The 14,688-nt window shown below is 43.1% G+C and overlaps 1 protein-coding gene across 5 annotated transcripts in view; it reads right to left on the reverse strand.

Moving 5' to 3' along the window:
- The window catches only part of COBL (cordon-bleu WH2 repeat protein), a 398,758-nt gene that overhangs the window by 331,357 nt on the left and 52,713 nt on the right, over positions 1-14,688 (reverse strand). The window contains exon 2 of one of the 5 annotated variants that reach the window (XM_033930507.1): positions 2,292-2,336. The exons of the other annotated variants lie outside the window; for them this stretch is intronic. Within the exon in view, the coding sequence (XP_033786398.1) occupies positions 2,292-2,336 (45 nt within the window). The remainder of the gene's footprint in view (positions 1-2,291; positions 2,337-14,688) is intronic. 5 annotated transcript variants of the gene reach the window in all.

Here is a 14,688-nt window from a genome sequence, read left to right on the forward strand (position 1 = left end):
CTAGCGAACTTTGCAAGCTGCCATCGGGTCTTCCGAGCTGCCTTCTCTCTGCCGCGGTCTGATGTCAGAGGAGGGGCAGGACCGCGGCAGAGAGAAGGCAGCTCGGAAGACCCAATGGCAGCTTGCAAAGATCGCTAGCACTAGCGATCTTATCCAGGCTGCTGAAATGAGGTAAATTGATGCCGGGAGGCTAGGGGGGGAAGCCGGACAGAAGCACTTCCTGACTGACACTCCCCACTCGCCCTCTAAAACAGGAGCGGCAGCAGCTGGCCAGCAAGAGACAGCACTGCTGATCCTACTTTAGGAGGCAAGGAGATGGTCAGTCGCAAATCGGGAGGCCAATTTTTTTTGTTTTCGAATCGATTCGAACCGAATCGGTGAATCGATTTGAATTGTGAATCGGGCAGCACTAATAGACACCCACCTAGCAGCAGCACAGCAGCCTGGCGTCTGTCCTCCCCCTCGACGATATAGACATCCCCCTCCCCCCCAGTACCTCTTCTGCTCTTTGCCAGCATTGAGTAGAGACTCCTACCTGCTCCTCATGCCAACCTGAGCCCTCCTTCTATTATAACTTCCTGTTTGTGGGACCAGGAAATTACAGCAGAAGAAAGGCTCCAACTGGCACAAGCAGCAAGTATGAGATCCTACTCACTGCCAGTGGAGAACAGAAAAATTTAAGAGGTAATAAGGGAGTGGAGTGCATTCAAAAGACCTCCCCATCGCAGGGGGAAGATGCCATGTGCCATCTTCCCGCTGCCCGGGTACCAGTTTCCCCTCACTATGCCACTGGCTGGTATGCCTGATGACTGCTATTGTAGTTAGCCGAGTACATGGGATCTGTTTAAACTTCAGCACTGGTTCTGCTAAACTGTGCAACTCCTCTCTACCTCATTCTTCTTTGCTCCTCCCCCTTCTCTCCTGTGGATCCAGCCACCTCCCTCTATCCCCTCTTCTCTGGGTCCAATGCTGGCTTCCTACTGCTCTGTCTCCCCCTCCCCCCCTGCCAAACCTACTAATTTGTGGTGGTCAGATACTGAAGACCGCAATTACATGAGGATCCAGCCAGCAGCCCTGAAGCTTTCCCTCTGCTGCGTACTTCCCATGTAGCTGCAGAGGGAAAGCTGCGACAGAGGGGAGAACCCCAGGGCTGGTCAAAGAGTGCCTGTTGTAATTGCAGCCTGCAGTGCCAGTAAACACTGCAAATTAGTAGAGCCAATGGGGGGGGGGGGAGAAAGTGGGGATGTGTGTGGTGCAGTGGTTGGATCTACAGCCTCAGCACCCTGGGGTTGTGGGTTCAAATCCCACGCTGCTCCTTGTGACCCTGGGCAAGTCATTCAGTCCTCCATAGCCCCAGGTGCGTTAGATAGATTGTGAGCCCACCGGGACAGAGAGGGAAAATGCTTGAGTACCTGATTGTAAAAACCGCTTAGATAACCTTGATAGGCGGTATATAAAATCCTAAGAAATGTGAAAATGAAAAATGGGATAGAGAGAAGCAGGAGGCCAGCGCTAGACCAAGAGGAAAGTAGGGGGATAGAGGGAGGTACGGACTGGTGGGGCAAGAGTGCTGATTTGTGGGTACTAAAGGGGAAGCAAAACGTTTTTTGGTGGTGGAACACCCCCATGCTCCCCCCCCCGCCCCCACATAGCAATGCCTATGCCTTGTACCAAATTCTGCATGACAAAAGCTGAGTTTTGCACAGGAGGCAAAATCTGTGCTAATTCTGCATGGCACAGTAATCCCCCAGGAGTATCTGATTGCATTATCCAGTGTTGGAACTTGTGGGGAAATGGTTCAGTTCATATATTTCTGCCTTATTTAACCCCTTTCCACCTACTTCTTGCCTCCACACATACACTGCAATTCTCTCATCCTGACCCTCTCTCTCCCAATCCCTTCCACAGCACTCATCTCCTTCTCAAATACTGCTCCCCCCCCCCCCCCACCACACACACACACACCTGAAGCTCTCTTTGATCAGTTCCACTATGCAATTTGAGCACAAGGCATCAGCAGACCGTACAAAACTAAAGGTTCCCGTGACTGCATTTATCTTGCAAAATGGAGAAAAACCAGGGCTCGGAGATCAAGCTGAGAGTGGGAAACTACACACACACACACCATATTTATTGCCCCTTTCTTATAGGAAACCTTAAAAAAAAACAAAAAAAATCCCATGCATTTAATGATAAACAATCTATGAACAGAATGTGGATGGAACCAAAAGCTTTCTATCAGCTTTGCTTATTTACACACCACATCTGTGACCAATGAGAAGAAAACCTACCAAATTATAATATCCTCTTCATAATTACTGTGGTTTGCTGAAGACCTGTAAAAACAGCAGTATTAAATAAGGTGAGTACTGCCAAGTCTGAAGAAACAGCTCCTTAAGGAAGCATTTCAGTTTCATAATTAAACAAAGAAATAAAGGTCAACAAACAAGTTATAGATAAATATTTTTCCTGGACTAATTTGATACATTTGTATAATCTTACACTGTGCTCCCATTTCCCTACACTAGGGTCTGTGAATGTACCATGTGAGAGCAGGAAGGACTGAATCGCTGTTAAAGCACTAACTCCATAGCAATGGTCATAAATGGTACAGTCCAGCCCACGGTCAATGGGTCTATGTCAGGGGTGTCAAAGTCCCTCCTCGAGGGCCGCAATCCAGTCGGGTTTTCAAGATTTCCCCAATGAATATGCATGAGATCTATTAGCCTACAATGAAAGCAGTGCATGCAAATAGATCTCATGCATATTCATTGGGGAAATCCTGAAAACCCGACTGGATTGTGGCCCTCGAGGAGGGACTTTGACACCCCTGCTCTATGTGAAGCTGTAGAGCAGTGGTTCCCAAACCTGTCCTGGGGGACCCCCAGCCAGTCAGGTTTTCAAGATATCCCTAATGAATATGCATGAGAGAGATTTGCATATAATGGAAGTGACAGGTATGCAAATTTCTCTCATGCATATTCATTAGGGATATCTTGAAAACCTGACTGGCTGGGGTCCCCCAGGACAGGTTTGGGAACCACTGCTGTAGAGAACTGGTGGGTGGTGGGGAGCAGGGCTGTGGAGTTGGTACATAAAACCTTCAACTCAGATTCTGACCTCTTTATTATTGTATTTCCACTCTGACTCCTTTATTTATATAGGGGGGGTGTGGTGCAGTGGTTAGAGTCACAGCCTCGGCACCCTGAGGTTGTGGGCTCAAATCCCACACTGCTCCTTGTGACCCTGGGCAAGTCACTTAATCCCCCCATTGCCCCAGGTACATTAGCTAAAGTGTAAGCCTGCCAGGACAGATAGGGAAAATGCTTGAGTCCCTGAATGTACACCACTTAGGTTATAAGTGGTATATAAATACTAAATTAAATAAATAAAATATCTATAAAGGTGTTGTACTACATGCAAGGTTTGGCTTCTTAGGATTTTGGTTTATGATTTTTGATCAGTTATTATGGATTTGCTATTTGTGTTCGCATGTGTGACCAAGGTATTCTGTTAGCATAATTTTGCTATGCAGCATTTTGTAGTAATTTTGATTGTTCAGTTATCTCGATAGTGGAGGGGAAATTTGTGAGGGGGCAGGGGAGGGAGAGAGGGGTTTTGTTGATCCTTGTTCTAAATGTAATTTATAAAATGACAGTTGTACAGAATATTGGGGTTTTTTTATACTTTAGTAAAATGATTGCAATATAAAATCATAACTATTCAAGGCTTGTGTGGATGGGATTAGGCAGAGTTCATGGAGGCAGGGACAGAGTTCACAGGGACGGGGACAAATTTTGTCCCTGTGTCATTCTCTAGGTGCCACAATCACCAATATAAATATCATAAAATATATTACATTTTGTAATCAAAGAACTTGATATCAAAATATATTCTAAAAGTAAAACATATCTTGAAAAACATGGGTTAATCGGTGAAATAAGAAATTTAAGCATTATAATATCTGCATGACGTACAATTTAACTCTATTAGGAGTCGGAGTCAGAGTTGGAGTCGGTACATTTTCACTATTGCTTCCGACTCCAACTCGGACTCCACGGCTCCAACTCCACAGCCTTGGTGAAGAGGAGTGAGAGGTAGCAGGGTATATCTTGTCTCTTTCCAGAGAAGGTAGTACTGTTAGTTGGCCATTGGAGGAACAGCAGCTGTTTAGTTCCAGGAAGCATGAAGCTCCAAAGAAAAAGAGATGGAGTTTGCAATGTTGTCTCTCTGCACCTAGAATTGCAGCCTATGGGATGGCACAGCCCCAGTTTGCCTGTGCCCTGGGGGGCCAGTTACAGGAAAAGGAGCAAGGAAGGAAGGAAGGATCTGTACTGGATCCCATGTCCAAAGGGAATCAGAACCTCAGGAGGCAGAGGAGGCTGTGTCTAGTTCTGATAACACTATGTAACATGATTTATGTTCCTGGGTAGTAAGTGTAATTTCCTAATTGCTCACGCCTGAAAATGTATGTTATTTCCATAAAACTTTGCTTTTGTGACCAGAACAGTCAAATTTAAAATGTAAAAAATTTGAAATTTTCATCTTTTCATTCTTATAAAGTCATAAAAAGCAACATATAAATCACAACTAACATGTATTTATATTGAAATTATATAAAGATGGCCACAGAAGATTTAGAAGTGAGTAGTTTTTTGAGATTTGCAATTATATTTTAGGTCATTTTCACAAATCAGCCTCCAGATGTAGTATCCCATCATGTACTCATTATTCTGTATTGTGCTTGGTAGCAGCGTTTGAAGTCCAGTTTTTCCTGGTGGAAGCACTCACCTTGCTCCTCTGAGTATGCTCCCATGTTCTCCTTGAATGTCTCAAGATGAGCATCAAAAACATGAACTTTCAGAGACATTCTACAGTCCATTTTACTGTAATTCTTCACCAGATTCTCGACCAACTCCAAATAGTTTTTGGCTTTGTGATTGCCTAGGAAGCCCCAAACCACTGTGACAAAGCTGTTTCGAAAGTCTTTTTCCTTACTAGTTAGCTTCTTGGGAAATTCCTTGCACTCAAGGATCTTCTTTATCTGTGGTCTGATGAAAACACCAGCATTGACCTTTGTCTCAAGACAGATTAGGGAAGATGCCATGAAGGTACTTGAAGGCTGCCTACTACTTATCTAGAACAGAGTTCTTCAACCTTTTTACACCCGTGGACCGGCAGAAATAAAATAATTATTTTGTGGACCGGCAAACTACTAAGACCGAAATAAAAAACACATTTTCGCCCCGTCTCCGCAAGCTCGGTCCCCGCAAACCATCTGATCCCATCTGCACAAGCCTCAGTTATGATTTTATATTAAACGTATTTTATTAAAGTATAAAAAGAAACAATATTCTGTACAATTGTCATTTTATAAATATAAATATTCAGAGCAAGGACCAACAAAACCCCTGTCTCCCCTCCCCTTCACATATATCCCCTCTACTATCAAGAAAACTGAACAAGCCAATTATTACAGAATGCTACACAGAAATATCATAACAGAATACTGCAGTCACACATGATAGGAATAGTGTTAGGCTTTGCAGTCCCCAGTTATGTCTCTAGCAGGATATATATTTCAAATCTGATATATTGTAATGACAAAATAGAAATACAATTATTTTTTTCTACCTTTTGTGGTCTCTGCTTTCATCTTCTTTCCACTCTTCCTTCCAGCGTCTGCCCGTTCCATCCACTGTCTGGCCTCTCCTCCTTCCATATGTATCTGACTTCTTTCGATGCCCCTTTCTCCTTTCCATCCAGCCTGTGCCTCCTCTCTCCTTTTTACATCATTCATTCTAGCTTCACTGCTTTCTTCATTTTTATCTCTCCTACACCAGATATAGCATATTTATCCCTCTCTCATTTCTCTGCTGACCCCCTTTCCAGCATCAATCTCTCTCTACTTTCTCATTCTTGTCTCTCCCCTTTCCCTCCTCTAATCTCCCTGCCAGCTGTTTCCTTCCTTTTTACCTTCTCCCTTCCCTCCTATCCAACAGTAGCTCTCTTCCCATCCCTTTCCCTCTTCCCCTCCCAGCAGCATCTCTCCTTCTACCTCCCTCCAGGTCCAGTAGTAGCTCTCCCTTTATCCATCAGCTTCCCAGCCTCCAACAGTGGCTTCCTCTCCTTCCAGCAGCTCTCAGTACTTGCCTGCAGCAGTGATTTCCTTAGGCAGCCTTGGGTCGTTGCTGCCTCTGAGGAAGGGGAAGTTGCCAAAGTGAATCACTGCCCTGGTAAGTACAAAACTGCTAGGAGAGGAGACAGCCACTGTTGAAGGGTCCCTGCACATTCGCGACCCCCCCTCCCAAGCCGGCAAAAACAGCTTTGCATCGCAGGCCCTGCTGCCCAAGACGAGCCGGAGGCCCCTATCCGCTGCATCCTGCACGTGGGCAGACTCTCAGCACAGACGCTGCTGATGGCCCCAATCCACACGCTGCTCCCCACCGCGCACGCTGACCATCTCCCTTCTACTTGCCGCTTCCCCGCGGCCCTCTTCGGCGACTCGGCAGGGGCCGCGATCAAGACAGGCTGCTGACGTCGGGACCTTCCCTCTCTGAGTCCCGCCTATTTTGTTTCAACTTCCTGTTTCCGCATAGGCGAGACTCAGAGGGAATGCCCAACGTCAGCAGCCTGTCTTGATTGCCCGAGGCTGGGAGGAACAGAAGATTTCCCCGAACACCACCAGGGCAGGAAATTTAACAGCGTCCATCTCGCCGGCCCTGCGCGGACCGGCAGGAATTTTCAGCGGACCGGCACCGGTCCGCGGACCGGCGGTTGAAGAACTGTGATCTAGAACTCACACAAATTTTTTCATAAGGCCCGATTTGATGTGCAGTGGTAGCATCAGCAATCCATCAGGGTTCCCATTTGACGCTGTTTCCCTTTGTGTTCCTGCTGTCCCAAAAGCATCTTGGAGACCCATTAGGAATGTCACCATTCTAAAGACTCCAATGACCCCCAGCTAAACTTATCATACTTCAAAGTGCCTAGTAAGGATTTGATGCTGTTGTAATCCTCATTGAGGTGCACTGATTGAGCCAGTGAAAGAGACGGACACTTGATGCTGTTAAGGAGCAGCATGGCTTTGATGCTTCTGGATGAGCTGTAAATTAAGAGACACCACTCTTTCGGGTTACAGGTGATTTCAATTGCCTAAAACAGACTGGTCCCATCTTAATGGGAGAAAAAAAAAACTTGGTGATACTTCCTCTGATCTGTGACTTGCACACTTTCATCCAACAAGTTCCTCTGCTTGAGCCTAGATGTCAAAAGCTTAGCACTGGATTTGGTGAAACCAAGATCTTTGGTCAAGTCATTGAGGATTTTTTGGATTGGACAGTATGGGTTTCTCCCATCAGCTGCACCACTGATAATGTACACTGGATCTACAACGTCCCCTCACTCTCTGAATTGCTGCTCTCTTCTGAAGACAGCTGCTCTCTCTCTGGGGGAGTGAGTATAGGGAGCTCATGGCAATGTGGCAATACCCTACCGCATCTTAGTAAAAGGGCCCCTAAGTTTACTCAGCTTGGAATTAACCTGGAATGTTCTGCAGAATAGATAAATTTCAAAATATTAATGACGCATTTGGAGTACTGCGTCCAATATTGGTCGCCGTATCTTAAGAAGGATATGGCATTAGTCGAGAGGGTTCAAAGGAGAGCAACACGTCTGATAATAGGTATGGAAAACCTGTCATATTCTGAGAGATTGGAGAAGCTGGGTCTCTTTTCCCTGGAGAAGAGGAGACTTAGAGGGGATATGATAGAGACTTACAAGATCATGAAGGGCATAGAGAGAGTAGAGAGGGACAGATTCTTCGAACTTTCGAAAAATAAGAGAACAAGAGGGCATTCGGAAAAGTTGAAAGGGGACAGATTCAAAACAAATGCTAGGAAGTTCTTCTTCACCCAACGTGTGGTGGACACCTGGAATGCGCTTCCAGAGGACGTTATAAGGCAGAGTACGGTACTGGGGTTCAAGAAAGGATTGGGCAAATTCCTACTGGAAATGGGGACAGAGGGGTATAGATAGAAGATTACTGCACAGGTCCTGGACCTGTTGGGCCACCGCGTGAGCGGACTGCTGGGCACGATGGACCTCGGGTCTGACCCAGCAGAGGCATTTCTTATGTTCTTATGTCCTGGTCACAAAAGCAAAGTTTGAAAGAATGATAGCCATTTTCTTTACTTTTGCGACATAGGCAATTAAGAAAGAACACTTATTACCCAGGAACAACAACAACAACAAAAAAAAATTGCTTCCTAGTGTAATTAAAGTGCATCTGTACCAGCTGAAAGGAGGAGTTCAGGTGCAGTTACCTAATCAGTGCTGACCCTGCAATTCAGAGAACAGGTAGAGGAGAGAAACAGAGGAGTTTAGAAAGGCTGTTACCATATGGCTCCAGAAAAAGGAGGATAATCTAATTACATCCGGGTTTTACTTCCATTGTTCTCAAAGGAAAAAGGAGGACGGATTGAGACATCTAGGTTTTACTTCCATTGAAAGCAACGGAAGTAAAACCCAGATGTAATTAAATCATCTTCCTTTTTCTGGAGCCATATAGTAGAGAATGACATGGGAACAAATTTTTCCCCATCCCCTCAGGAACTCAATTTTCTTGTCCCATCCCCACAAGTTTTGTCGCTGTCCCTGTCCCATTCCTGCAAGCTCTGCCTTAACTGCACAAGCCACAAACACATGATTTTAAAGTGTTTGAGGCTTGTGCAGATGAGGACAGAGTTTGCAGGAAAGCAGCAGGGACAGGAAAATGAGTTCCTGTAGGGACGGGGAAAAAATCTGTCCCCATGTCATTCTCTACCATATAGTAACCCGAGGCTTGAGGTCCATAGAGCCTACATCCCCAACCCTTAATGTCATGTCTGTCTGTCCAAGTTAGACTGTAAACTTGTCCAAGCAGGTACCGTCTATTAACTATCAAATTGTACAGCACTGCGTATGCCTTTCAGCGCTATAAAAGTGATAAATAGTAGTAGCAGTAGTAGTGGTTTGTATGGAGAATGGAAATAGACAGAAGAAAGACATCTGGGGGCTATTCTCAGTGCACATCTTTCAATTTTACTATATTATCTGTTATTGGATTATATTATCTGTTATTCCAAGATGAAGAGCCCTAACTCTTTTAGTCTTTCCTCATACAAGAGGCATTCCAAGTTGTGTCCTCTTCATCATTATTAAGATGTGGATGGAATTTGTCTCTTTGGATACCATTAAAAGTCTACATCAGCAACATCGGCCTCCACAGCCTTTTTGTTTTGGACTTTTCGCTCCTTCTGTGGATTCTACAGGTCAACCTTTTGGTTGTCACTAACTAGTTAAAACACATAATGTGCGCTGACATTAGCGCATGACCTTGTTTCATGTTACATTCATGCTTTTGATGGACTATTTTATACATTGTGAAGATTTGGAATTGTGCTTAGATGTCTATTAAAGATCTTATCATCCAGATCAACTGTTCCACTCTTCCATTTTTGCTGACCCCCCAAAAGTGCTGGGTTAAATCTGGGCTTAGCACCAGGGCTGGGGAATCAGTAGATAAATCCTTCGACTCCGACTCCTCAGTTCTGGTAGCCACGACTCCCGACTACAGGTACCCAAAATTTTTTCCGACTCCTCGACTCCGACTCCACAGCTCTAGCAGGGCTGTGGAGTTGGTAGATAAATCCTTCGACTCCGATTCCTCAGTTTCTGGTACCCACGACTCCGACTCCACTACCCAAAATTGTCTTTGACTCCGACTCTACAGCCCTGCTTAGCACACGATAAAATCCAGTGGTGTGAGGTCAGGGTCTTCAGGGGATTCACCCAAACCCCTGAAGGCCCTGGAGGCATTGGCTGAGCAGACAGGAGCTACTCATCCAATCAAATTCAGATCTGTACTTTCAGAGCTTTCAGAAGGTTGGGTAGATCCCCAGCCCAAGATGCCTGTTTTTGTTGGAATTTTTTTTTTTTTGAGAGGGGGTACTTTTTGCTTGATGCAATTTGACTGATTGAGCAGGCTGCCTGATCAACAAATCAAACTTCATCAAGCATAAAGTATACAAAAAAAAAAAAAAAAGCATGGTTATAGAGCTGGGGGATTCACTGAATCACAATTCAAATGTTTCTATAATCTCAACCCACTAATGCATATCCCTTTTATAACTTTCAAGCCTCTCATTCACGATACAAAAATTAATATAGAGGAGAAAGAGACCTCAGTTCAGCTTCATAGGTCATAGAAAACTCCCCTGTATTACAAAGTTCTGTTCTGAACCCTGTATTATTCAATTTTGCTTGCAGATCACTTTTCAATGTCTGTTCAAAGCTTTAACAAGTTCACTTAATCAGTGAGTCCAAAAACATGGCCAGAACAGTCTATTAGAGTTCTGTCAATTAACAGACTCAAAATTCAATTGATAACAGTCTATTCTTTTTTACTCCAAATCTTGAAATTTCTGAACAGAATTTTAAGGCTGCTTTCAATTAGCAGGCACAAAGTTCAGTTTAACAGTCTATACTTTTACAATTCAAAACTTGAAGCTTCTTACATTCAGCAGGCACAAATTCCATACTATAATATCAGAGTACTTATCTGTAATCTAGGTTGTGTTTCTTCCTTAAAAGTTCTACTTCCAGCTCAGGAACCTCCACAGTCCAATGTTACAGTACAAAATCCAACAGGGACCTCCTGTTTTGCCTCCTGGCTGCATCAGGGATACACTATTTCTTCCACACTGCACTGCTTCCTAAAATTTTCATGCTATTAAGGTTCACCAATACCAGGGAATCTGACTTCCTCATAACAGAAACTCCTCCCTTGTACCAAACTTGCCCTAATTATTTTGTAGAATAAATATCCAATCAAAGGGACTTCCAGCTTAACCCTTTCAGGACCATAAGGATCGTAGGCCAATTTTTGTGGTTTTGACGACATTTTTATGGTAAAAAGGGCTTGCAGATGCCAAAAAATTGATTTTTTTTTGTGAAATATCATTATTTTTATTTAAAAAATCACACTTCTGGCTTATGGACAGTGTGGCAAGTGAATCTTCTCGTCAATCTGGCAACGACGCTAATGAATGAATGTCGGAACCAGTTTGTTTACATAAAGGCAGTATCATATGGAATCCGTACATATCAAATTTAGAACTGTAGACTATCCCAATCAAAATTTATAGGATTTTAAAGTTATGGGACAAATATGTCCCTTGGTCCTGAAAGGGCTACGGTGTCTCTACAGGTTCTGTTAACCAAGTTTTTCTCTTCTCAATAAGACACCACCAGTCAGAGAACCACACAACTCGTGACACTAGTGTTCATTCAAAACTGCAAATTTTCCTTTTACAATCATGATCCAAAATTGGAGTCATATTCTTAAAATCTAATATGCATACCAGCCAGAAAAAAAATTACACAGTTCACAAAAATGAAACTTTACATTCTAAAAAAAAAAAAGTTGCACATTCTATTCTTCCATTTAAAACTTCCAGGCTTACAGAACTGCTCCCACTGCCATAAATATTGACACCAGTCTCCTCTCCGGACTGAGCATTGGCATAATTCCAACACTATACATTTAAAGCAGGGGTGTCCAACCTTTTGGCTTCCCTGGGCCGCATTGGCCGAAAAAATGTTTCTGGGGCCGCACAACGCTGCAGCAAGACAGAGGAGGGAGCCGGCAAGATAGTAAACACCTAAGGGCAGCTGAGGAAAACACTGCATTGCCCTCAACCGGGGCCACACAAAATACTTCACTGGGCCACATGCGGCCCTCAGGCCTCTGATTTAAAGTTACAAAATCATGGTGCATCAGTACACAGTAAGAAATCAATGGTTCTTCCATCCTCTGGGTATTCAAACATAAACGATGCTCCAACAATCTAGTCTTCAATGGACATGAAGTCTGTCCCACATACAAGGCCAGACAGGAACACCACACCAAATATATCACTCCACTCGACCTGCAAGTAGTATGGCTCCTCAATTTATACTTGTTATGCAAAATAGGATGCTCATACTCACATGTGTTCTTCCATCATAGAACACATCGCATATTGCCCACACTTAAAGTGTCCCCAATCCTTATGCTCATCATCAGCAGATATCTCAGGCAACATGTTGGGGCACAGTAAATCAGTAAGATTTTGATTATGTTCATATGAAAAAAATCACTCAAAGATCTCATTGTAATTGTTTGTAGACTGTGAATCAGTTTGTTCTTTACTATGATACATATCCAGGGCAGGGGGAGGAGAGAAATTCTTTATGTCATAAATTGATTTTTGAATATTTATAATTGGGATGGGTGTGAAGATATCATTATTCAGAATAGATAGGCTATTTATGATAATATATGTTTGTGTTATACGAAATGATAATTGTTTGGGTGGGTAGGGGGAAAAAAGGATGATTATGAACATGAGAAAGATGAATGTGCTTTTATTGTATTACTAAGAGTTGCATTGGTTGTGCTGCACTGTTGTAGTTTTGAAAATTAATAAAGAATTAAAAGAAAAAAAAAAGATCTTTCAGACCCATATGGACTTTCAGCAATGACAGACACGGACGTACAGCCCACTGGATTTGTGCTGATAATCTGGTATACTTGAACACAAATGGTATGATCCTATCCATCTGAGTTCATTTTTTTATATTTTAATAATTCCTCTCTTGGATTATATCATGCCCTTTTATAGGCCTTCTTCACCATATTCCCTGGATATCCTCTATCAATAAATCACTGCTGAAGTTCTTTAAACTTATCTTTATACTGTCTATCAGTATCACAAATACAGCGATATCTCAGGAACTGCACAAAGGGAATATTCATTTTTATGCAATAAGGATGCATATTCGAAAAAGACAATAGGTCCGTTTTCTTAGAGAACACTGTCGTCCTAAAATGACCCTCACTTTTCCATATCTGCAAATCCAAAAAAAAGATATAGTTACTGTGTCATATTGAACCTCAAATCATATTTCAGGATGGCACTCATTCACATACAGTATGAAATCGCTGAAGCATCACCAAGAGCAAATATCATCAAAGAAGAAGACCCAGCAAAGCATATGTTCAGAGAATTCTAAGGCATAAATTCACTAATTTTCAAAATTTCCCATAAAGATGTTAACCATTGTAGGGGCAAATGACGCCCCCATTGCAACCGCCAAACATTGTTGATAAAATAATTTTTCAAACAAGAAACAATTTTGAGTCATAGCTAAAAATCAAGTAGGTAGAACATGCGGACGAGAAAGTTGATCCAAATGGTCTTGCAACACCTACAATGCCTCCCTCTGTGGGATAGAGGTATACAATGATGAAACATCCAGAGTCACAAGAAAAGTAGCATCTCCAAGTTTGTATTCCCACTGTTGAAGCATCTCCAAAAATTGGGTAGCGTCCTTCACCAAAGATCTCACATTCTGTAGGCAGAATCTTAAATGTCAGTCCACAAATTTACATGCTCTTCCCCTTGCCAATACTATTGGGTGTTCAGGCACATCAACCAGACTCTTGTGTATTTTTGGTAATAAGTAAAACACTGGTACCTTACAAAACCGATATGTCAAAAATCTATATTATGTAAAAAATCTATATTATTGCAGTCAAAGTAGAGCTGAATTGAAATTATGCATAACGCCCGCAGTGGGTTTTGCGTGAACTAGTGATATTCATACCCCAGTAGAAACACCAGAAAGTTATGGGTGTTTGAAGTTCACTATCTCATTTAAATTTGGTATCACAGTAACTGGTTTCATTTTACTTGTTTCATTTTTTTTTTTATGTACACACGTATATTTAAAAAAAAAAAAAAAAATGAAACAAGTAAAATGAAACCAGTTACTCTGATATCACTTTTTAATGAGATAGTGAACTTCAAACACCCATAACTTTCTGGTGTTTCTACTGGGGTATGAATATCACTAGTTCACGCAAAACTCACTGCGGGCGTTATGCATAATTTTAATTCAGCTCTACTTTGACTGCAATAAAACTTTTAATACTTAGCTTTCACCTGATGGGAGCTCTGCCGTTTCACTATTTCTTGCTTCGTCAGGGGTTTGAAATTTTTACAGTCTTTTATCTTTCCAAAGCTTCAATTGCATAAACCTAACATCTGATTATAATTCTATCCTTTATAATAAAACCCTAAGCACGCATGCACACTTACAATGCCACGATCCCAGCCACCGTGATGTGTGCCTCCATAGCCGTATTTTATTTGCAGCGTGTGCAGCTGTTTGCAGCGTGCGGTACACGCGGCAGTTGGAAGCCGGCCTCAACCAAAAAAAACACACCACGCTGCCCACGGAGACAAACAGGAAGTGAAGGACCGCCGCATGCAGTCGCGCAATCAACTCTAATGTCCGTTGGGGGGGAAATCAAGCACTCTGGAGCAGGAGGACAGGGAGATAATGTGAGTGTTGGACATAGCTCCACATAAGGCGCCACTACAGGCACCCCGGCAACGGGAAGAGGAAGAGAGGGCCCGATGATAGGGAGAGACCGCTGGAACAAATAGTGCTGCTGGACAGGGGGAAGGTAAAAGGTAAAAGGAAGGGATAATGGCTACTGTTGGACAGGGGAAGAAGGGAAGGGGTGCTGTTGAACAGGGGAGAGGTAAAAATTAGGGAGAAGCGCTACTGCTGGACAGGGGGAGCAGGGAGGAGGTGCTG

This window comes from Geotrypetes seraphini, chromosome 2 (genome assembly GCF_902459505.1).
Source record: "Geotrypetes seraphini chromosome 2, aGeoSer1.1, whole genome shotgun sequence".
NCBI lineage: Eukaryota > Metazoa > Chordata > Amphibia > Gymnophiona > Dermophiidae > Geotrypetes > Geotrypetes seraphini.